Source organism: Zootoca vivipara, chromosome 2 (assembly GCF_965207765.1).
Source record: "Zootoca vivipara chromosome 2, rZooViv2.hap1.1, whole genome shotgun sequence".
NCBI classification, from domain to species: domain Eukaryota; kingdom Metazoa; phylum Chordata; class Lepidosauria; order Squamata; family Lacertidae; genus Zootoca; species Zootoca vivipara.
In genome coordinates this window covers 55,943,271-55,967,240 of record NC_142584.1, presented here as the reverse complement: position 1 = coordinate 55,967,240, position 23,970 = coordinate 55,943,271, and the positions used below count along the sequence as shown (strand labels likewise).

At 43.2% G+C, this 23,970-nt stretch overlaps 1 protein-coding gene across 4 annotated transcripts in view; it reads left to right on the top strand.

The window, feature by feature from the left end:
* MACROH2A1 (macroH2A.1 histone) overlaps positions 1-20,403 on the top strand; it is a 48,215-nt gene extending 27,812 nt beyond the window's left edge. For 2 of the 4 annotated variants that reach the window (XM_035105483.3, XM_088661925.1), the window contains exons 3-9: positions 1,730-1,836; positions 2,107-2,304; positions 4,111-4,218; positions 10,416-10,506; positions 15,493-15,582; positions 16,200-16,374; positions 19,714-20,403. In XM_035105483.3, coding sequence (XP_034961374.1) covers positions 1,730-1,836; positions 2,107-2,304; positions 4,111-4,218; positions 10,416-10,506; positions 15,493-15,582; positions 16,200-16,374; positions 19,714-19,879 — 935 coding nt within the window. In that variant the 3' untranslated portion in view covers positions 19,880-20,403. Of the gene's footprint in view, positions 1-1,729; positions 1,837-2,106; positions 2,305-4,110; positions 4,219-8,496; positions 8,597-10,415; positions 10,507-15,492; positions 15,583-16,199; positions 16,375-19,713 lie in introns of all 4 variants that reach the window. The other 2 variants (XM_035105481.3, XM_035105482.3) reach the window with 1 other exon arrangement.
* Positions 20,404-23,970: the final 3,567 nt, after the last annotated feature.

Genomic DNA, 23,970 nt, shown 5'->3' with positions numbered 1-23,970 from the left:
ACTTGGCTTACGGTAGCAGAGTCCTATTGGACACAGGTGAGAAAAGGAGCAGAAGTAGGTTCCTTGGAGTATTACAGCATCTGTATCACTGCAGGTGTTTAGCTCCTATAATACATGGCCTTAGGGCTGATTCATGTGTTACAATTCCAGGCAGGAGGTGATAATAGCCAAACAATTTCACTGCCTTGTCTGGAATTATGACAAGTGACTTGACCCTGAATATTCAACACGCAGGGATGCTGTGAGCATTAATAGCGCCTCACAGAAATGACATTCAATATTGAATTAACTTTCCAGGTTTTTAAATTAAAAGTTGGTCTGTCATAAAAAAATTTTAGCCACACGTGTGGAATCATGTTAAGTCATCAACCTAGAGAAACAAAATACTCTCTCAGTACTGCGTCTTTTAGAAATATGACACTGAACAATTCCTAATATCATTGATAAAAATACATCTGCTGTTGTAGTCAAAGTAAGTGTCATAAGAGGCTTATCACAGGAATTGTGATTATAGTACCTGAGGAATATTATAAAGGTCAGCTTACCTAGTATATGTACTGAAGCTAATCCTTTATATCATGCAAACTATAGTTTAATAGTTTCCTTTTTTCACTAGAAATTATTCCCCTTCCTACATATTTTTTATGTAGGGATTCATGGAAAACTCCTAATAATCAGGCAAAACAGACTACCCAAGATGCACAGAATATGTATTAAAACATGAAAATATCCATAGTTGTTTCTGTATTTCAGTTAGGTTAAAAAACAATAGTACTTCTGGTTTGAAAATCTGGAACATTGTGCAAAAATTATCTGGACCAAAAGCTCGATTAAAAAAAAATGCAACACACACCAGACAAATGTAGTTCTGTATTGGGTCTTTCCTTAGTTCCCAATAAATAATTTCTCTTATATTGGTTTGTTATCTTTTAGTTTGTCATCAGAATAAATAGGCTGTCATGTAGATTGGCAGATTCCACATGCAGGTTTTGCTATCCAAATGCAATGCATTCTCATGAAATTGTTTGTTAAGTGAGTGTTCACATAACGAGTTGGTAATTTTAATTGATTCCTCCTGGGAAATTTCTAATGCATTCCCGGCCATAGAATTTTGACCCCAAAATGATGACAAAACCCAGGAAAACCCTCTGAAATCTTGCAGAGGCAAAGAAGAAATGCTGTCTTGATCACGTTGTGAGACAGGTTTATTTTTGCACATACAGTGGTGCCTCGACTTACGAATTCAATCCGTTCCGAAGGGACCTTCGTAAGTCGGAAAAATCGTAAGTCGGAAAACGCCATTGGAAACGCGATTTCCCATAGGAATGCATTGATAACGGAAAAATTCGTAAGTCGAAGCAACCCCATCTAAAAATTCGTAAGTCGGAAAATCCCTATCTAAAACCGCTGCGGTTTCCCCCCGGATGTCGAGACATTCGTAGGCACGTGGCCATTACCCCCATTCGTAAGTCGAAAAATTCGGTTGTCAAGTCGTTCGTAACTGTAAATTCCTATGGAGGATTAATAATGGAGCCGGGGTTGCATATCTACTATTAAGCAAATACTACTGTGGTTTGTGACCATGAGGTACTAGGAGAGCAGGTGGCTACATACCTTTTGTGAAGTGCTAGAAAATCGACTATATGCTACTTCGTCCCCTTATTCACCAGACAAAGGCCAGGTGTTTCTCTGTTGTTTTGAATTAAGAAAGTCTTCTCTTCCTTGACAGCGGAAATTCTTGAATTGGCTGGAAATGCCGCGCGGGACAACAAGAAGGGTCGTGTCACACCTAGACATATCCTCTTGGCTGTAGCAAACGACGAAGAATTAAATCAGGTGAAAAGATTTTCCTTTTGATTCTCCTTTGCAATTCAGGGATATAATTCAGGATTGTAATTCAGGATATAAGAAGTAGTTTGTGGTTGGCCCGGCTTAATTACATGAATGGGAAATGTATCAGCAACTCTTCAGGTTAAAGTTGACACGTAATCTCCCTGCTCTGAGTTTTTCATTTGTTCGTTTCCCTTGCCTTTGGTGGCAAGGCGCCTGGTTTCTCCCAGTTTCAAAGCCATTCAGCGTTGCCTGTTTGTTCCGTTTCCATTTAAGCTGTTGAAAGGCGTCACCATAGCCAGCGGTGGTGTATTACCAAATATTCACCCAGAATTGTTGGCGAAGAAACGGGGATCGAAAGGAAAACTGGAAGCGATCATCACTCCGCCACCAGCCAAAAAGGCAAAATCTCCATCACAGAAGAAAACCACAATAAAGAAACCAGGTGGCAAGAAAGGAGCAAGAAAGTCTAAGGTATCCTTCTGTTTCCTTTACAGCCTAGTTCTATGTATGTTTACCTAGAAGCAAGCCCCTTTAGACTTATAAAATTAGTGTGTTGATGCACTGTTAGTGTTTATGTATGACATAGATCAGGCATCCCCAAACTGCGGCCCTCCAGATGTTTTGGCCTACAACTCCCATGATCCCTAGCTAACAGGACCAGTGGTCAGGGATGATGGGGATTGTAGTCCGAAGTTTGGGGATGCCTGACATAGATTATTCCTTGTTGTCTGGATGACACTTGATCTGACTCTAGAAGCAGCTTACCAGGTGAGGTGGTGCCAGCTTCCTGGCAGGTGGGTCCCCGTTGCTTACTGGGTGGGAGGGAGAGGCGGTGGAGAGGTTGGCATCGTGCAAATGCGCTGGTGGAGCCAACCCAGTGTACCTACTGGCCTATTTCCCCCATGCTGGCCTCCCCTGCACCTCTCCTCTCCCTCTCTCTTTCCTGGTAAGCAACAACAACAACTCACCTGCCAGCAGAGTAGCGCAATCTCCCCTCCTGGCAAGCCAGTTGCGCCTTGTAAATGTTACAAGTGACATGCTGTAGAGAGCAGTGGGCCATATACCATTTGGTCATTCTGTGGAGGTGAAGGTGAGCACATTATAGATTCTAGAACATTTCATTTCCTAATGTAACCCTTTCTAATAGGGATGGGGAACCTCTGGCTGCAGGCCACATTTGGCCCTTCAAGCTGTTTTCCCCAAGCCATGCCTACCTGCCCCACGCCTCACATCTTATGTGGTATTAGGGGCAGGGCAGGTAGAGATGTGGCCGGATTGGTTTCTCAGGCAGCCAATCGCTGCAGAAGTCTGGCTTGAACTCCCTTCGCCTCAGCTGATGGGTGAGGAGGTCAGCCCTGCTTGGTTCAGGTATGCGAGCAAGTTTCCCACAGAGAACTTGCTGTGCGCCCAAACCCTGCAGAAAGCAGCATTGAACTTCACACACGTCAGCTGATGCACAGGGTGTTCAACCTTTCTCCCTCCTCCCCCGCAACCCTACAGGCCAGTGTTGACTGGTGAGCAGGACAATCCACCTGTCAGTCAGCTGACATCATTATGACATCAGGTGACTGAGAGGTGGGTAGTCCCACCGGCTTGCCAGAGTTGGCCCACAGGGCAGTGGGATATAAAGATCTGGCTCACTGGGCCCAAAGGGTTATCCGCTCCTGCTTTATACCATGATTACAAAAGCAGAATTCCTCAGCAGCTGTTCCATACATGGAAATGTAATAAGTTGCCTTCTTGGGCCATCTAGCTTCACTGGCAGTGGCTCACCACTGTTTCAGATAGGAATCTTTTCCCAGCCCTGCCTAGGACTGAATCTGGGACCTTCTTGATGCAAAGGAAATGTACGCAAATAAAAATATCCTTTGTTGCTTATACCTTTGGGGAAGAAACAAACACAACATGGATTTGCCTTTGACATCACACCTTTAGAGGAATCCAATCAAGAGCACAGTATTGTTTTACCTATATGAGAGTCACTCAGCTGAGGTATGTCGGAGACAGATTCCCACTTGCATTGCTAGATGGAGGGTAAAACACATTCCATATGGTATAGCGTATGGATTACCAACACAGTGAGAAGTGTGAATTTGTGAGTACATCTAGCATGTGTCTAGTCTAGCAGTGGGGGCTTTGCAAACTTGCTCCCTCTGTGGAGTAGCTGCAATAGAGCAGTGTGCATGTATTTAATGAGCATATGATGAGTTGTGCTGCGTTGGTCTGTTTAATTGTGGATTTTACTAACTGATTGCTTGGTTGATTTTGACCGAGAAGAAACAGGGAGAAGTCAGCAAATCAGCCAGTGCTGACAGCACAACAGAAGGCACCCCAACAGATGGCTTCACCGTCCTTTCTACAAAAAGTCTATTCCTTGGGCAGAAGGTAGGTTTGTGCAATATATTCACAGTTTTAAATAGTAAATAGATGTACGGGGGACACAGGTGGCGCTGTGGTCTAAACTACAGAACCTTGGGCTTTCTGATCAGAAGGTCAGCGGTTCAAATCCCTGCAATGGGATGAGCTCCTGTTGCTTGGTCCCAGCTCCTGCCCACCTAGCAGTTCAAAAGCACGTCAAAGTGCAAGTAGATAAATAGGTGGGAAGGTAAACGGCTTTTCCGTGGGCTGCTCTGGTTCGCCAGAAGCGGCTTAGTCATGCTGGCCACATGACCTGGAAGCTGTCTGTGGACAAGCGCCAGCTCCCTTGGCCTATAGAGCGAGATGAGCGCCGCAACCCCAGCGTCGTCCACGACTGGACCTAATGGTCAGGGGTACCTTTACCTTTAGCTTTACCTTTTTTAATAGATGCACAGGATTGTATCCAGTGCTTGTCCTGCTCAAAGCAGACCCACTGAAACTAGTAAGCTGGCACACTTAGGCTTATCAATTTAATTGGGTTTACTCTATGTAGAACTTAGTTGGGTGCAACACACAGTATTACTTAGGAGGGACTTCCCTGCTTCTTCAACGGCTTGGCACACACCCAACTTCCCTATTCTCCCCCACCTGCCATGATTAACACATCTGGCAAACTATCCTCTTGGAAACAATGGAATCATATATATATATATGAATGAAAGAGAAGATTGCACTCATTATTAGTACAGCGCTAGCGTTGGGGGGTGAAGGAGATAAAAGGGGTGGGGAGAAAGGTCCAAAAGGGATTGCTGTCTAAATATAGACAAACAGGAGAATGAAAAGGAGAAATGAAAGTAGCAACGGATGACTATGGGCAAATGCAGCTGCACATAATTAAAAATGTAGTTACAGGCATGAATGGGCATTCAGGGGTTAAGCCAAAGGCCTCACAGAAAATATGGGGTTTCAGTAGCAATATGAAAGGGGAGGAAGAAGTGGTATCACATAAAAGTTCAGGGAGCCATGCTAGGGAGGCAGGAAGGGGAAACTGGTGGTGTCATAAATATTCCCACTAGTGCAACAAGACTTCCCTGCTCCTTCCCAAAATCTGCTCTGGAGGATCAGGAAAACCTCCAGAAGAGTGTGTGAGGGGAAGGGAAAGGAGAGCTATCAGGCAAGATGAAAATCTGTTCATCTTAGCACTACGTTGATCCCCTCCATTGTGCCCAGCAAGAAACCTCTGAGTGGTTGGTAGTAGTAGAGGGGAAGGAGCTGAGGACAGGGGGAAAGGTGTAATGGGAAAGAAAAGGAGAAATAGATTGTGGACAGATGCTATAGAGAGCTTTAAAAGGGGCATCATGGAATCAGCAAATTCTGGTGGTGGAGTTTTGGATAGATGTGAAAAGACTGACTAGCGAAGGAGAGGGAGGAATAAATAAACGAAGCTATGTGCCTAGCCAAAAAGGTTAATTGTGATAATGACTGATGCTGACATCCCTGGATGCAGGTGGTCCCCAGAGGAGCACACTTAGCCTCCTAGTTGAAGGCAACAACATGTTCTGTGGTTTAAAAAGCATCTGCACATGACAGCGTACTTGTTTTAGCGAACTTGTGCTGAAAATGAAATGGCTTGGCTATATTGTCATCTATGTCTGTAAGGCCCTGTTGATAACGGCCCCAGTAAATTAAATTTTGGAGAAAAAATGCCAGGTGGCATTGCACTAATTAATTCAGTAAATACGTTTGTGGTCTTTCATACCAACATACCTCACAATTTAGCTGGCCTGCAATATGTTTTCCAAGCATGGTTGCCTGTTAATGATAATTTAGAGATTTTTGCAGGGTTGGAGGCATTTGCAGTGGGATCGCTTAACTCTTCTTCCATCTGCTGAGTCTCCTGCAAGCATCCTCCAAAGTATTCCACACACATTCAAGCTAACTCCTAATACTGGAAATGCCCATTCAGAGGAGAAAAGAATTTTGAATAGTGATTGGAAGGAAAAATCAGTGGTGGGAGAAGGGTTAAGCAGCTCCCCTTCCCAGTCTCCTCCACAAAGGCCTATCCCTCCTGCGTTAAAAGTTAAGAGGCAAATGCAGAATTGGAAACTCTGCAATTGCCTTGTAATATCATGTAGATCCGTCCTTATTGCATGAACCAAACGCCCAGGAAAGGTTTCATAAACACCCTTCAGAAACTTGATTGTATGTCTGTGTTACAGTGAGAAAATGCTTAAAAGTGGGGTGTTACATGTTCAGTTACATAAAACACAAAATGTTATGTTCCTTTTGCTAATTATTACGTATTTCATATTGAATAATAGTCCCTTTCCCCAGTGAAGAAAGTAGCTTGGAAGGCGTGTTTATATGTGCATCTAACCTCCAAAGTCAAGTTTTTTTCATTTGGAAATAGAGAAGGTTTAGGTATTTGCACTGAGAAATGCTAACATTTTGTACTTGTTGATATTTTGTATGTCTATTACTTGGTGTTTTTTGTTCTACTGAAGAAAATATTATTTTAGTACTTTGTCGAGCTTCATCCGCCACACATTAAAAACTACATTTAGTTCTAATTCTGGTTACAACAAGCTAGTTTATGAATATATTAAGAAATTGAGTCCCTTGAGAATTCTCGCAAGTTACCAACATGAAGTATCTTTATTCAATGTCTGATTTTTGCTTTCTTCTGCCGACACCCATTGTGCCGATGCAAGGCTCAAACAGTAGAGTATAAGCAAACAGTAGAGTATGAGAAAACATAGAAATTATTATAAGTGCATGAAGTAATTCCCATAGATTCTGTAGGCCTTGGCATAAATCATTCCGATTCAGAAGAAATACACATCTTACATTCAAAAACTGGCAGGAATAATTTTTGCCCACACATCTCTGACTCCCAAGCCTTTATTCTGATTCTCCATCTGCACCGCTCCCTTCATTTCAGTTGACTCCTTACTTCCACTTTGAAGGCTGGGCTGCTCCCTACAGCATGTCAATGCTTTTTGGCACTTTGTATTTTGTTTGCATTTGAAAAACGGCTATTTTATTTTTCTCCCTTCGCATTGACAAAAAAATAATAATTGAATACTGCTAAAATAAGTAGTAATGCAAGAGGGGGCTTTGACAGGTCGGTGGCCCTCTCCACCTGTCAGTCATGTGACTCACAATGACATCGTGCCAAATTTGGCCCGCAGGTCAGTTCCTGATATGGATCTAGCCCATGGAACCGAAAGGGTTCCCTGCTCCAAAGAATGCAAGGTACAAATCATGTAGGGATTTTTAAAAGTACAAAATCTGGAGCCTATGCAACATAAACATTCTCATTTGAAGATTTAAAAAATCCTGGGAAGATTTTTTTAAAAAAGGCTTCACCTGAAAGATTATTCGGACAATATCATAAAGAAGGCACCAGGAAAGACTCGTGTAGGGAGGACCTTCCATAACTGGGGTGCCACCACTGACAAGGCCCTATCCCTAGCAGCCACCCACCTCACTTTACTTGGTGGGGGCTTCCCTACCAAACTGACTGGTGTGAAAGTTCTTATACTTGGTCATCCTGCCAAGTGGAAAGGAGACATTGTCTTATTTTGGTTACCCATTTGTAGAAAGTTTACCATGCACATTGCACCCTGGGTTCATTGGGGCTTGATTCCCAGATAAGAGAGCAGTGTAGCCTTAAGGTATCCTTATTGAAATTCCACACACATGCAAAGTCACCCCTTCTATTCCCTACCCACCATATGCAACAGTGAACCAAAATATCCATTGGTTGCATGTCATTGTAAGCAGATCAGGTACATGTCATGTGAAATGATTGCTGGTAACTTCCTGTAGTTGCATACCAGCTCAGGGACAATCCAGCAGTCCTGCCAGTGGGTTTGCACCACACCAACCTCACTGCTGCTTTACCCCTCTAACTCCCAATGGCAGTAGTGACATGGCCAATCAGAGTTGAAGTAAGCGCTAGTGCCCCAACATCCACTACTGCCTGGTAGGAAGCCAGCAGAGGTGCTAGGGACCTGACATCCCAGCCTCTTGCCAGTTCATCCCCATCAGGCATCAAAGCTTGGCAAGTTAAAGCTCTGACCTGACACAAGTGCTTCCTTCCCATGTACAGAATCATGTCCGAGTCTTGAGTTTGAAGCATATTCCATTTTGTTTGTTTGCCAGTAGCCTGCCATTTATTTATGCACATTGGTTTGCGGTGATGCTACCCCTACCTGCGTTGCGAGTCTTACTTTTCTGCAGCTTCTCTGTGATTTCCCAACTGTCCTGTTGTTATTTCCCACCTCATGCTTTTCTTTTCAGCTGAACCTTATTCACAGTGAAATCAGTAATTTAGCCGGCTTCGAAGTGGAGGCCATTATCAATCCCACCAATGCTGACATTGACCTTAAAGATGATCTAGGTAAATGGGGAATGGGCTGCCATAACTAACAGTCACATGGAAATTATGGAATGCTCACACTACTCCTCTCATATAATAAATGCAAGATTTTGAAAGCCTCCAAATACATAAAAGGGTGGATTATTATATGTGACTATTACCTAATTAACTTATTGTTCCATAATAATCGAATGTGACTGTTGGTTCTTTTGGGGATGTTTCGTATATGGATTTTTTGAGAGCTAAAACTGTTAAATATCCGTCATCAAAATAAGTAGTTTCTCCATTCTGATTATTCTTTTCATTGAAGTAGGTAGAGGTAGAAACTGATAGTGAGAGATAATGACCTAATATGCTCCCCTGCTTCCTTCCCTGTTTTTAATTCAATCAGCTTCTTGTTCAGTTATAAACAAAGATTATTTTAATCATACACTGTCGACACTACCTGTATTTTTAAATAACGCTTTGCTCAAAAAGAAAGTTGTCTTGTCATTCAAAGGGCGTACATTTAATAATACTAATCTACGTGATTTTGTGGAGTAGCTCAATCCTCCCTAACCTGGGCTAGGTGTTTTAAACTACAACTCCCATCACCTGCAACAAGCGGACATGTAATTCAGAACATCTGCAGGGTACTTACATTGGGGGAGGCTGCAATAGCTTACATTTACCTTAATTGCTTTTAGGTAAGCATATCACACTTCATTTAAAAAAAAACACCAGACAGTTAACAACACATAAATAGTAATACTTTTTTTAATAAAAAAAACTTAAAAGGCAATAAATACAGCACAGACTACATTTAAAAAAGAGTTTATGTCAATGACCAGTAAAGGCCTGTGTGAAAAAATGTATCTCCAGGAGGCACTAGAAACACTGCAGAGTTGGCACCTGGCTTATTTTGCTGTGTGCAGAGGAGGAGATTACTGTTTTTAATGATTCCACAAGTTTTTAATAGTTTTTTAATGAAACAGTGAATTTGATTTTGACAACCTGATGATTTTTCTCAATGCTAGTATGTGCATCAGTAAACAGAGGACACAAGAAAGTTTTACTTAGACCAGTCTTCACCAAAAATATTTTATGGTTTTTCCTTATCTTTGAAATTTAAGCAAACTATCAAAGTGAAAGTGATTAACTGTTTATAAAATATTAATGAATAAACTTTATCATAACTTCAAATAATGTGGTCTTAGGTTGTAAATTCACACACACACACACACACACACATGTTTCTAATTTAACACAATCCTATACATTTCTACTCGGAAGTAATTCCCATTGAATTCAGTGGGGCTTACGCCCAGGTAAGTGTATATAGGATTGCAGCCTTAGTCCCATTGGGGGACTTTGGGGAAATTCAGCAACTCAATATTTTCAAGAGACCCGCATAAGTCAACTGGATCATGGCTTACCCCCAATATGTGTAGGGAGTTGTGTACAGAACAATGCAAAGAATCATCAAACTGGAGAAGCTAGTTGTTTTGTTGGGCTTGATTATCCAGGTATTGAATGTTGTTACCACATTCCGTAAGATTCCAGTTTCACAGGTTTCGGCAAAGTCAAGAAGGTTGTAGCTGCTGTTGACACATGCTGAAATGCTTGCCTTGTCCTTGTCCTGTCGGTCAGCTGCTAAAGTTGATGTATTTGATACGTCTCTGCTTCCTCCTTACATCCCCCCCTTTTCTTCGCATACACTTGCACAAAGATTTTTTTGGGTTTGGTTGTTATTCTTAATGGCACACATTTTGAAGCCCAGAGGTAGGATAACGAGGAAATGTAGATCCTGTTTTGGGTCTTTGACCAACATGGTTGATGCACATTTGTTTACCTGTTGTAGTTGCAAGTTGTTCAGGCTGACATTGCCACCATCGACAGTGATGCTGTCGTTCACCCGACAAACTCTGACTTCTACACCGGTGGTGAAGTAGGTAATGGAGAGTTCGGTGCTGCAGAGTTTGTATGTGTATGCATGAACCAATCAGCAGCAAGAAGCTTGCCCCTGCCCTGCGGATCGGCATTCTTTTCTCACTTCCAGCAGTCCTCCTCTGTACCGAGTAAAGTTAGGGCCAAATTGGTTAAATGCAAGATGCCTGTCCAGTCAAGACCTGGACTATCACGTCGCCTCACTGGCTTTGTTTTCCTGTGCAAAGCACATTGAGATTAAAATTATGGAAGAGGGAGGAAAGAGGCTCTCACTAATAACAGAATTAGGGACGCGGGTGGCGCTGTGGTCTAAACCACAGAGCCTATGGCTTGCCAATCAGAAGGTTGGTGGTTCAAATCCCCGCAACGGGGTGAGCTCCGATTGCTTGGTCCTTACTCCTGCCAACCTAGCAGTTTGAAAGCAAGTGCAAGTAGATAAATAGGTACCACTCCGGCAGGAAGGTAAACGGCATTTCCGTGCACTGCTCTAGTTTGCCAGAAGCGGCTTTGTCATGCTGGCCACATGACCCGGAAGCTGTACGCCGGCTCCCTCGGCCAGTAAAGCGAGATGAGCGCAGCAACCCCAGAGTCGTTCGCGACTGGACCTAATGGTCAGGGGTCCCTTTACCTTTACCTTAATAACAGAAGTGGAGATCTCTGAGACACATTCATCACAACTACCCATTATTATTTTTTGGAGGGGGGGTGTAGTCAATTTAAAGCACTCTTGAAGGCCCATTTAACTCACTACACTTCCCACATGCTTTTTTAAAGAGGTATGTAGAGGGGGTCCACAAAATACTCAAAAGATTTCTGTTTCTTGTCTCATTAGGTAGATGCCTGATTTTTCAGAAGGTACAAAAGGCACATCTTTACACATTTTTTAAAGTAAGCCATCCTAACTTAACTGGCAAGCTTGCTGCTTTAGAAACCTTGCAATTTTTCATTAGCCTGCTGGGGCCTATTTCTGATACTGCTCTTCCCACACGCTCCAAAGGCCACATGAAATGTGGTCCTAACCGGGTTACACAGAATTGCACATGGAACAGCATAGGCAAAAATGCATCCTAAATAATAGGTTGTAGCTCGGCTAAGTTAGTAATGCCTATTCCCGCTGAAATCAATGCGAATAGTTAGTTATTATTTCATTGGGATCCAAATGAGACTAAATTGGTCTAGCCAAGCCACTCATTTCTAAGAACTGCAAGTTTGTGTTAACTTAGGCTTGCTGTACAGCAGGAAAATTCCTGACATGTCCTGGTTTTCAGGTGTAAAAATGGTGTCGGGGGGGGGGGATTTTGTAATGGAAAACCAGGTGTATGGCAACGCAATGGAAAAAGCAGCGGAAGCAGCCCCCCAAAACTGAAAATCACTATTTTGGGGTTAGGTGGTTTTCTTTAAAAAAAAAGAGAGAGAGAAAGTTCAACAATTTTTGGTGGTTTCCTTAAAAAAAACAACCTCAACTTTGCGGGTGTCAGGAATTTTGCTTTTTGAAATATGACAACTTATAATGAAGAAATGCCTTCATATCATGTCTCTAGTTGTGGGTGGGGAGACTCAAAGGAACCTGGGTTGTTTCATTCAGTAGCACACAATCTTCTAATTCCCTTTGACTGCTGGAAGGAAGAACAGAAGTGCACACATGCTTAGCTTCAAATGATTAACTTTTATCCATAAAGGCCTTCTAACCACATTATATTTGGGGGGGGGGGGTATTGCAACAATTTTGCAGACTTGAATTTCTGCATAGCCTTTAGTCACCATTTTGCCAATGCCTGCTTTGTCAGCATGAAATAATGACTTTATTCTGTGGAAGTAACACATATATTTATGCCTGTGATGAGCAAGGAACCACTTAGCTGTGAGGTGTGAAGCTAGTGTAGTGTAAAGAGTTAATACACGATTCCCATTTCTTAAGTGCAACTAACCAGCAGTACAGGTAGGACATGACTCTCCAGTTTAAATGTTCCATGTCCATTTTAAAGTAACACCATAAACAAAAATGTTTATCAGGGTTAGCAGATCTGAATAAATCATTAAAAGGCAGCCAATTTCCAATTATTTATTATAATACTTTCAACCAGTGCTTCCCGCCCCCCCCCTAGAAAAAATAGGTGCTCGTTCTCACCTTGAAGTTGTCCCAGTAAGTGCCACACTTTTTAAGCCCTCGCCCCACCCCGCAAAAGAGATTCCAGGACTGTGTGACCTTGAGTACCCCCTGAAAAAGCACTGCTTTTAACCACTGTGGCAGTGCCATTTGACTTTTACATCTCTAATGCTAATACATATAATTGATATACGTATGCACACAGGCAAAGGTATAAGCAATTTAAAGGAAGAACAAATATCTGTTCTCCTGAATGCTATAGATAGAGCCCAAACTTGACAAAAACCATTTAATGAGACTTAGATTAGAGCCTCCTTATAAGGCAAAACCATTCAAAATAAGGTCGTACTTTACTAGAATTGTATAGCCTGCCCATTTGAGGGTAATTCAAGGTGAAGTGAACATATATATTCCTAGTAATCACTTTGCACTTGGGGAATAGCTGCACAGAATCAATGTCTGCTGAGCAGTCATTTCTGGCCAATTTAGTAGTCTTTTTACAGGAATATATCCCAACATCCTTGCTAAAGGGATGTTGTTCGTCCCTTCTGCTTGCCTTGGAATTGTATATTAGACAACATCTCCATTGGTTACCATTCCTAGAAACATTTCTATTAAGATTGTCCTAGGATGGGCTAAACCACTGAGCCTAGGGCTTGCTGATCAGAAGGTCGGCGGTTCGAATCCCTGTGACGGGGTGAGCTCCCGTTGCTTGGTCCCAGCTCCTGCCAACCTAGCAGTTCGAAAGCACGTCAAAATGCAAGTAGATAAATAGGAACCGCTCTAAGCGGGAAGGTAAACGGCATTTCCATGTGCTGCTCTGGTTTGCCAGAAGCGGCTTTGTCATGCTGGCCACATGACCTGGCAGCTATACGCCGGCTCCCTCGGCCAATAATGCGAGATGAGCGCGCAACCCCAGAGTCGGTCACGACTGGACCTAATGGTCAGGGGTCCCTTTACCTTTACCTTTAGGAGGTTGCTTTATACCAGGAATCCCCAAACTTCGGCCCTCCAGATGTTTTGGACTACAATTCCCATCTTCCCTGACCACTGGTCCTGCTAGCTAGGAATCATGGGAGTTGTAGGCCAAAACATCTGGAGGGCCGCAGTTTGGGGGTGCCTGCTTTATACTAATATTAAACCATTGGTCCATCTAGCTCAGTATAATCTACCCTAACTGGCAGTGGAGTCCAGGGTTTCCACACAAATGTTTCCCAGCCCTGCTTGGAGGTCCACGGGATTAAACCTGCCACCCTTTGCTTGTCGTGACTACAGGTGTCGTCTTTGGTAGCTGCAGAGGTTGTCTGCATCTTGCCCATGCGAACATATTTAAAAGTATTACTTGGACTTTCACCCTCTCCTTCCTCCAACGAATTTAGTTTCACTGCTGCTGTCCGGGCAATAACCGAGCTGAGGTCACCTGAAGTTTAAAAATGCCCTCAGAATGTTCTTTGGACCATTCGTGATTACTGCAATGAATACATTAAACTGCAGAACACAAGGACCAATTTTCCAGAGTCTCAACCTGACAGAATTTGAAGTCGGCTAATTATCTCTTAAGAGAATCCCGTAAACCTCTGAGCTGAAACTCGTTCCATATTCTTTACAAAGTAGAATAAAATGAATTAACACCTTGTTAGAAGTCTGCTAAGATTAGTCTTCAGTAGTGTATGCAGAACACTTCTTTTGATGCACAATCCCAAATCCGAACGTATTTCACTGAGCATAGAATTATGTGCACTTCCATCAGAAATTTGCAGTCCCCTTGTCTGTATGACTAAAGTTAATTCATTTCACAAAGTATGGCAGCATTGTGGCTTTTAATACTAACAGCCCAATCCTATGCATGTTTACTTGGGTGTAAGCCTTCAGTAGTGTGTAGGGTTGCCGCTTTAATACCACAGCCTGTGACCCTGAGCACATGAAAGTTCTACTGAAAGAAGCATGTTACTTCCCAAGTAAATATGTTTACAATTAGGCTGCAGGAATCAATTTGCCAAGCATCTTTCTCAATCCAGAACCCAATGTCATTGTTTCCTTGCCTTGCTAACTTGTACGTCCTTTAAGCAAAATGCACTGTGGTTTGGGTGCTTATAATTAGAGGAAAAACTTTTTTTTTGAGCTACTTTATATGTCTTCTGTGTTAAAGTAAAAGCTGCAAAATAAGATCTAAACCATTTAGTGGTGGACTGCCTTTGTGCAAACGTCAGGCTGTAATTGAAATTGTGCAGCTCCCTTCCTACACAAGAGCAGCTTTTGTCAAGCTTCTTTAGCCGCAGTTAAGCGATTCAGCGGAGGGATATGTTCCCTAGAGAATCTCCTTATTACTGAGGCTCTTCCTCTTGGTTAAAGGTGGTTCAACAAGCTGGGCAGTTGTCAAGTAAAGCAGCCCGCTGCACTCACAAGACTGTTTCACTCCCGGGGGCCATCTGTTGGGGTCAGGGATGAAGATGAGGTGAGTTTCAAGTTCTTCTTATGGCAAACTTGTCTTTAAAGCAATCTGTAACAGAAAGGGGATCTCGCCCTCTAAGGGAAAAAGTTGGTGCATCGATCGAGTGGCACTGAATGAGCATGTTCTCTGGAACATTATCTGTTGCCTGGTGAGGTGCTAGGGATGTCACCGCCCTGCTGGCCGACATTGAGAATTGCATCAGAAAATACTTTCAGACAGAATGAAAATGTGTGGGAGGGTGATCTTTTTTAAAAAAAAAACAGAGAGAAAGAGAGGGAGAGAACAGTTATTCTGGACTCGTCCCCAAAGGTTTAGATCTTACTTTGCAGTCCCCAAAATCTTGTTGCTCGGAGAAATTATGCCATGTAATTGCCTGAAGTGATGAATGCTCTCTCCTGGATGCGGAACAGTCACAACTCTATCCTTGTGCAGGGAGTACTTTGGAGAAGAAAGGCGGAAAGGAATTCCTGGAGGCCGTGGTCGAACTTCGCAAAAAGAACGGGCCATTGGACACAGCTGGAGGTGCCGTTTAAATCCCTGAGAAATGAGGGTGGGGGGAGTGTGAGTGAAATGTCTCTCTATGTGTGTATCACAGACCCCCAGTTGGCCTTTGCAGAAATTCATTATGGAAGAGTTACCTGTGTACATAGTTTTAACCTAGCTGTAGCATGTGCATTTGCTCACATGTGGGAATCAGGGTTTAAAGATATTAGAAACACATGGACACCTAGACATTGTCTAGAACAGCTTTTTCCAACCTGGTCTTTTGGACAGTAACTCCCATTGGTCCCATCCAGCAATGGATAGGCCTGGTGGGAGTTGTAGGCCAAAACCTTGGGAGGCCACCAGGTTGAGGGAGGCTGGCTGAATATCAGCAATGGAACCTACAGAGGATGTTGTGTTGTGCCCAATTTTAATGTGGGGGGGGGGAGGTAATTGGTTAATGTGTTTCACAACCAGTGTGCTCAGATGGGAGATGACCATGGAGAACTGCCACTTATGTAGTTCCATTCAGTCCACTGGAATTTAAGGATTAAAGTAGTAACTATATACATACTTCACTAGTTCGGTCACATTTGCATTTTTCAAAACGTTGAGAAGACTGAAGTAAGCCATACTTACTTTTCTTTTCCGACCAGCTGTCGTCAGTGCAGGCCATGGATTGCCTGCTAAGTTTGTGATCCATTGCAATAGCCCCAGTTGGGGTGCAGACAAATGCGAGGAGCTATTGGAGAAGACAGTGAAGAACTGCTTGGCTCTGGCAGATGAGAAGAAGCTGAAGTCAATTGCGTTTCCTTCAATTGGAAGTGGCAGGTAAGGCTGGCCTATCAAACAAAACGCTATCAGATTTTGGGTGGTTTTGCTTTGCTTTGGGCTTTATGCACCTTTGTGTTCTGCCACGCTCTCACTCTAGCCAGGCAAAAACATTTAAGATGGGTGCAAAGCAGGGACTGTGAGAGATGTGGGTGTGGCTGGTGAGGAGTGTGGCTTGAGAATCCTGAGTCCAGATACAGAGGCCTGGAGGCCTGCATTCCCCCACCCCAGGGGCAGAAGAAGGGGTTGCAGTGGGTGTGGGCCACCCCAAGGGTCATCACTCACTGCGGGATCTGCAGCGCATCCGAGCCATGTGTCTCTCCTGGGAGAGACACGGTGGCTGGGGTGAACGCAGGCTCTGCGCTACCCAAACAGTCTGCCCGCTGCCTCCCTCCCCAGCTGTGGAGCAGTTGAGTGGGAGGAGGCAGGCAGACTCTGGAGGCCCCACAGTGCGCCCCGCCCCTATGGGCAGCTCCCCCCGCCCCAAGGTGCCCGAGCAGCTTCCTCCACCCTAAGATTCCCCATCCCTGCCATATATTATTATTATTATTATTATTATTATTATTATTATTATTATTAATACCCCGCCCATCTGGCTGGGTTCCAGCCACTCTGGGCGGCTTCCAACAGAAAAATGAAATAAAATAATCTATTAAACATTAAAAAGCCTCCCTAAACAGGGCTGCCTTCAGATGTCTTCTAAAAATCTGGTATCTGCTTTTCTCTTTGACATCCGATGGGAGGGTGTTCCACAGGGCGGGCGCCACGACCGAGAAGGCCCTCTGTCTAGTTCCCTGCAACTTGGCTTCTTGCAACGTGGGAACCGCCAGAAGGCCCTTGGTACTGGACCTCAGTGTCCGGGCAGAACGACGGGGGTGGAGACGCTCCTTCAGGTTTACTGGACCGAGGCCATTTAGGGCTTTAAAGGTCAGCACCAACACTTTGAACTGTGCTCGGAAACGTACTGGGAGCCAATGTATGTATATTCTATGAGGGAAAATACTTGTTGGACAATCTCTGCTCTGCTACTGGTGACTTCTTCCAGAGTTCAAGGCAGGTGGCAGGTATGTTTTGCTGCGTGCTCCTTGTTAAAAAGGAATGTGTGAATGATATATGTCAACTTTCCACAACATGCTGTCCTCTGGATCTTTTGGGATACCTCTCTTGTCACCCCTGGCCACTATCTGTGCTGGTTGGGGGTAGTAGAAGTGGCAATCAGAAATAACTAGCTTGGGGAAAGCTGGTTTTTAAGGAGAGTGCTTCTTTCCCTTCTGTCCCAGTAAGCAGCAGTGACGCCACAGCCAGGAAGCTAGTTTTGCATTCACTCACTCCAGAACTGCGAAAGCATTTTCCAAACACTCTGTATCTCTCTGTTCCTGCCCGCTTTCAAGTGTGTCTTGGAAGTGCAGGCTGAAAGAGCTTTTTCACTTTAGGCAGGAGCCAAAATAACAACATTGAAAGAATGCGTAGACAGCAAATATTACACGAAACACATTTGAAGAGGTACTGCAACAAGTAAAATGGTGTTGTACTGTTTGCTTGATGGGTGGTGCCAACACTAGCATTGTTTCAAGGGAGTAGGCTACTTTTCAAAGGTTGGCTCATCTTAGCGTAGGATGTTGTCTTATACCGAGTCAGACCATTAGCCCATTAGCTCAGCAATGCAGCTGTTTAGGGTTTCAGTCGGGAAATGCCAAACCCTACCTAGAGATGCCAAGGATTGAACCAGAGATCTTCTACATAGAAAGCATTGAATTGTGGTCCTTCCTGTCATTGGCTTCTTCACAGAGCTGCCATTGGCTTCACAGCTCACAGAGCTGTGAGCACAAAGCTCAAAATCTTGAATCAAGTGCAGAGGGACATGAAGGTCTCAACTTTGTAAATAAAACAATAGAAAAAGGAGACAGTGTTTAGTAGAACTACATTGTGTGTGATGGAAGAGAATTTAAATATTTAAATGAGAGGGGTCACTTTCAATGACAAGTGTGTTCCTTCAAAGCATGGCGTGCGCATCTTGCTATTTCAGTTTACAAGTTTTAGGAAGTGACAAACCTATTTTAAAGCAGGAACAGTTTCTAAGGCTAGCATTTTCTCTCTGAGCCAGCACGGGTTCTGGGACAGGCATATGTCAAGCAGACACTCCTCATTAAACCTACATAAACAGCCCCATTCATGTTTATGACTGAAAAATGGGTTTACATGGGCATGAGATAGATATATATCCCCTTTTCAACAGGATAGTGGGAGGATTAGACCATTTATAGCAGTTAGTCTGCCAGATGCTGTAATATACTAGAGCTAACTTATCTAGACCAAATGTGTAAGAGATCTCTGGGAGAAAAAAATAGTTGTAAAGTTCTGTATACCAGAACTAAAAAATAATTACTATGGGTAGTTCAAATTTCAACATCAGACCTTCTTTTAGTGCAAAATTTCAGCATTAAATATCTGGTTTCCATTTTAGTGTCTGTCTCCCCCAAACCACCCCCAAAAAACCCTGCAATACCCTATCCCAATCACACATTGGTATGGCTGTTCGCCCATAACCACATACACACATCTCCATACAAGTGGGAAGCAGTTCTGTAAAACGGTAACATGAGCCTCCCTTATTGAGATATCCCTATTAGGACGATCAAGAATGCATTTTTCTTCTAGAATATCCAAATACAGGTTGAAATGTTTCAGAGGTAATCTAACAAAGCTTGAGTTGAAATTAACATCGCAACTGCATAAACGCTTTCTTTCTCTCTAACTCTCTCTCTACATATATATATACACACATATATATGTATACTTCTGTAAGTTTCTGTGGTGCACACTAGATGCAATGCCATTTGTGCAGTTTGCAATTGCATGAGTGGCTTATTAGAAGCAAATGATAGGATCCTGGCACTTTAACCCTTTGCTTTCCCTCCTCCCACTGTGGTCCTGATCCATACACCAATGTAAATATTAAGCATGCCAGTGGGGAGGAATCCAGGGATGTCAATGATTTAAAAAACAAACCAATCTGCCACACTAGGGATCTGATCCCTGTTGGGGGAGCTTGCACTTCAAAATGCCCATGTTTTGTCTTTGCTAATTGTATGAATAGCATCTCATCTAGTTTGACACCCAGTGAATCTTGGCATTAGACCCATGTCTCTTAGCCATCAGACTTTCCCCTGGAACTTGCAATCTAGGAATCCTGCTATAGAAGCCTGGTTACAATTTGGTAATATATATGGCAAATGGGGGGGGTGGTGTTTCTAAGTGTTCTTTGGAAAGTACGGTGTTGCAAACGGCAAGCTTTTTGAGCCAACGTTGTCTTTATTTCTCCCTATTTTCTCCTAATAGGAATGGTTTCCCAAAACAGACTGCTGCCCAGCTGATCCTCAAAGCCATTTCCAGCTATTTTGTGGCAACAATGTCCTCTTCAATCAAGACCGTCTATTTTGTGCTCTTTGACAGTGAGAGTATAGGGATTTATGTGCAAGAAATGGCCAAGTTAGATGCCAACTAAGTCGTGAAAGCAAAGAGTCCCTGCCTCCTTGCCCCTCCCCCTCCAATTCTTTATTCCTCATTGTGAGACAGAGCAGCCCTTATTTTAAATTTTGCTCATCTAGGGGAATTGAGGGAGGGCTTTTTTGACTTTCTGAAATGTTTTTATGTTGGCACTGATAGTTGGCATTACTGCTGTTAATGCACTGTATTCCAGGCATTGTCTGAATTTAGTGTAATCTAGGAGATTTTATAGTTTTATTTTAATGAAGTACAGATTGATGCAGAAGTTGTTAGCAGTACATAGTCTGTTATTCGTGGAAGAAACCGGCAGACCCTATTTTGTAACTGTGTTGTGGTGCTTTTATCGAGTGGCGTTCCTTTCTCGTTTTTTTAAAAGAAGAAGAAAAAAAAGATGCTACACATCTTATTTGTGTTTACGTCTTGTCCCGAAGATGGATCAGAGGAGAAAAGAACCCTGTTGCCCTTAATTAAATTGCAATTTGGGATTTGTGTGAATTGATTTAGTAAAATGTTTAAAATGTTCTCGTTGGTGTGTTCTGAGTTAATGGGTTGCAAGCCTCTGACAAATATGCACCAACAGCTGTCTGATGTGAACTTGAATGAACCAACAATGCACTTGTCTTTCAATATAAATAATTACTAATCAAGTACTAATTGATTTAGCTCTTATTATGTAAACGTGCAAAAACATCCACAGGGTTATTCTGCATTAGTTTTCAATAGTCTTATGGCCCCAAGAGGATTCACTTCCTTTTGGGCTGTGAGACATTTTCGTTTCAGGGCTGGCTTCAATGTACTGCGTCCTTGACCTCAGTTACACATACAGAAAGATTTGCTGGAGCCACCCAGGCAGCTAGCCGGTGGCAAATTGGTTTTTGCACACCCCAAATTTAGCAAAAAGTGTGCTAGAATGTTGGGCATTTTGAAAACCTCAAGAAGGGAATCGGCACTTTTTGTTTAGAACCATCACAGAATGTAATTGAAGAGTTAGGAAGATAAAGAACCCCTGCTGGATCTAAAGGGGTTCGTGTAATCGTGAGATGGGGAAGGTGTGGCCCTCCACAGTTTGTTGGACTACCTGACCACTGGACACCCTGGCTGGTGCTGATGGGAGTTGGAGTCCCACAACATCTGGAGGGCCACAGGTTACCTGCCCCTGACTAGTCCAACATCCTGCCCCAATCAATGGCCAACCAGATGCTACTAGGAAACCCACAGCAGAACTGACGAACAGGTTGTAGGGAACAGATAAGCACGAAAGAACTGCAGGATCAAACCAAATGCCCTTAATCTGGTCCAGCATTCACCCTCCATTTCCAGTGGCAGCCAGTTACATCACAGAAACTCGCAAGCGAGGCTCTGTTGTCCCGTCCCACCCCGGCACCTGGCAATCAGAGTCGTAAAGAATAAAAATATGATGTGAAGCTGCATCCTGGTTTCTGTTTTTTTAACTTGTTATCTGACACTCACTGGAAACTATTTGTGAGGCTCGCATGTATTGCTTCTAATTCCAGAAGATATATTATCAGCTCAATTGCTGCTTTTAAAAAAAAATGCCTGGTTTGGAAGCTCACTCAGAGCAGTAGAAATCATTCCACAGTTGGTTTTTCCTCCAATGATGGAAGCAGAAGAGGGAGTGAGACCATTTTTTTTTAATTCCGACTCTACTCTGGAGCCTGCCCTCCAGTCCCCACCCAGACTCCAAATCTGCTCTCCCAATTTTCCAGAGCGGATTAGGGAGACACAGGGAAGGGAGGAATAGAAGTAAGTGGATGCACACCCAATTGGAATCTCCCATGAACCATAACATAAGAATCCTTAAAAACAAATTTTCTTTCACAGTGTCTCAGATTTACCCTATTACTTCCTGCAAAGTTTTTCCTTGACGGATTTTAGCTTCGGTCATAGCATTACCGAACAGAAAGATTGCATTAAAACAAAAGGTGTGGCTGAAGATTAATGAATGCTTTCTTGGAACAGATCCCAAACTCCAACTGACTTTGATCTATTAATACTTGCATTTTTAAAGATTAGCTGAAAGTTAGGGTAAAAAGTAAAAAAATAAAAAAGGTATGTTTAGCCTGGAGAAGAGAAGGTTAAGGGGTGATATGATAGCCATGTTCAAATATATAAAAGGATGTCATATAGAGGAGGGAGAAAGGTTGTTTTCTGCTGTTCCAGAGAAGCGGACACGGAGCAATGGATTCAAACTACAAGAAAGAAGATTCCATCTAAACATTAGGAAGAACTTCCTGACAGTAAGAGCTGTTCGGCAGTGGAATTTGCTACCAAGGAGTGTGGTGGAGTCTCCTTCTTTGGAGGTCTTTAAGCAGAGGCTTGACAGGCATATGTCAAGAATGCTTTGATGGTGTTTCCTGCTCGGCAGGGGGTTGGACTGGATGGCCCTTGTGGTCTCTTCCAACTCTATGATTCTATGATTTTTCCAGACTTGCGTACGTTCCTGAAAGTGCATTTTGTATAAATGCCACTAGATGTCAGTAAAGGGATTGCAAGAACCTGGAGAATTGCTTTGGAAAGTTCTTTGTAAAACACCCAAGTTTAGTTTGTCAGCACTTTTCAAAGTGCCACGGTATCTGTGATCTCCCTAACACAAGTGGGGAATTAGATGCCCTATGTTATTTGCAAGGAAAATGCTGTGGGTGTGAGAATTTGAAACTACACCATGATATTGGATGTCAGGATTGTGAAATGACTGCATGCCATCTTGCATCATTTTCAGGAGGAAAATGGAAAGCAAATGTTCTGCAAGTGTAATTCAAATAGTGGGTAGAACATATAGTTTACATTATCTCTCATGCTGAAAAAGATAATTGACAAATATATGCCATATATATAGGGATAGGAACATGGCACATGGAAAGCTGAGTCAGACAATTTGTCCCTGAAGCTAAGTGTTGTCTGCAGTGATAGGCAATGGCTCCCCAGGGTTTCAGACACTGGACATTCCCAGCCCTGCCTGGAGATACCGGGGATTGAACCTCGGACCTTTTCCATGCAACGCAGATGCTCTACCACTGAGCTACTGTCCTCCTTTGGTGTGCCTGGGGTTGCTCTTTAGACATTAAACACTTTAAGTTGGCCTGTGGACCATGTCAAGAGTCTTCTTTGGCGATCACTTGTAGCCGAGTAAGATGATCTTCCATAAACACAGTTTTAACAGTAATAAGTGACTGTGGAGGCCAATTCTGGATCCACACGTCCTTCTACAGTGGAGACAAAGGTTTCCAGGCAAGAGTTGATTGCCAAGCATGCCTTCCTCTTAGCACGTTGCCCCCTTGCGTCCCGAGTTCGAGTGTCTCCAAAGCCAATGATACCTTTGGTAAAGGCTGTTCTCCAACTGGAGCGCTCGCAGGCAAGTGTTTCCCAATTGTTGGTGTTTAAACTACATTTTAAAAGATTTGCTTTGAGACAGTCTTTGAACCTCTTTTGTTGACCACCAGAATTACACTTTCCATTTTTAAGTTCGGAATAGAGTAGTTGCTTTGGAAGACGATAATCCAGCATCCGCACAACATGACCAGTCCAACGAAGTTGATGTTGAAGAATCATTGCTTCGACACTGGTGATCTTTGCTTCTTCCAGTACACTGGCATTAGTTCACCTGTCTTCCCAAATGATGTGTAATTTTTTTCGGAGACACCATTGATGGAATCAGGTCAGGAGTATTCACATGCTAGGACACTGTTTCTGCTTATTTCCATCCAAAAGACAGGTACGCATGTGTTCGCTCTCTCTCTCTCTCTCTCTCTCTCTCTCTCTCTCTCACACACACACACACACACACACACACACACACACACACACACATGTATGTAGTATGTACAGTGGTACCTCGACTTACGAACCACTCGACAACCGATTTTTTCGACTTACGAATGGGGCAAATGGCTGCACACTTATGAATTTCTCAACATCTGAATGGAAACCGTGGCGGTTTTAGATAGGGTTTTTTCGACTTACGAATTTTTAGATGGGGTTGCTTTGACACAATGTTTTTCGTTTCCAATGCATTCCTATGGGAAATCGCGTTTCCAATGGCGCTTTTCGACTTACGGATTTTTCGACCTA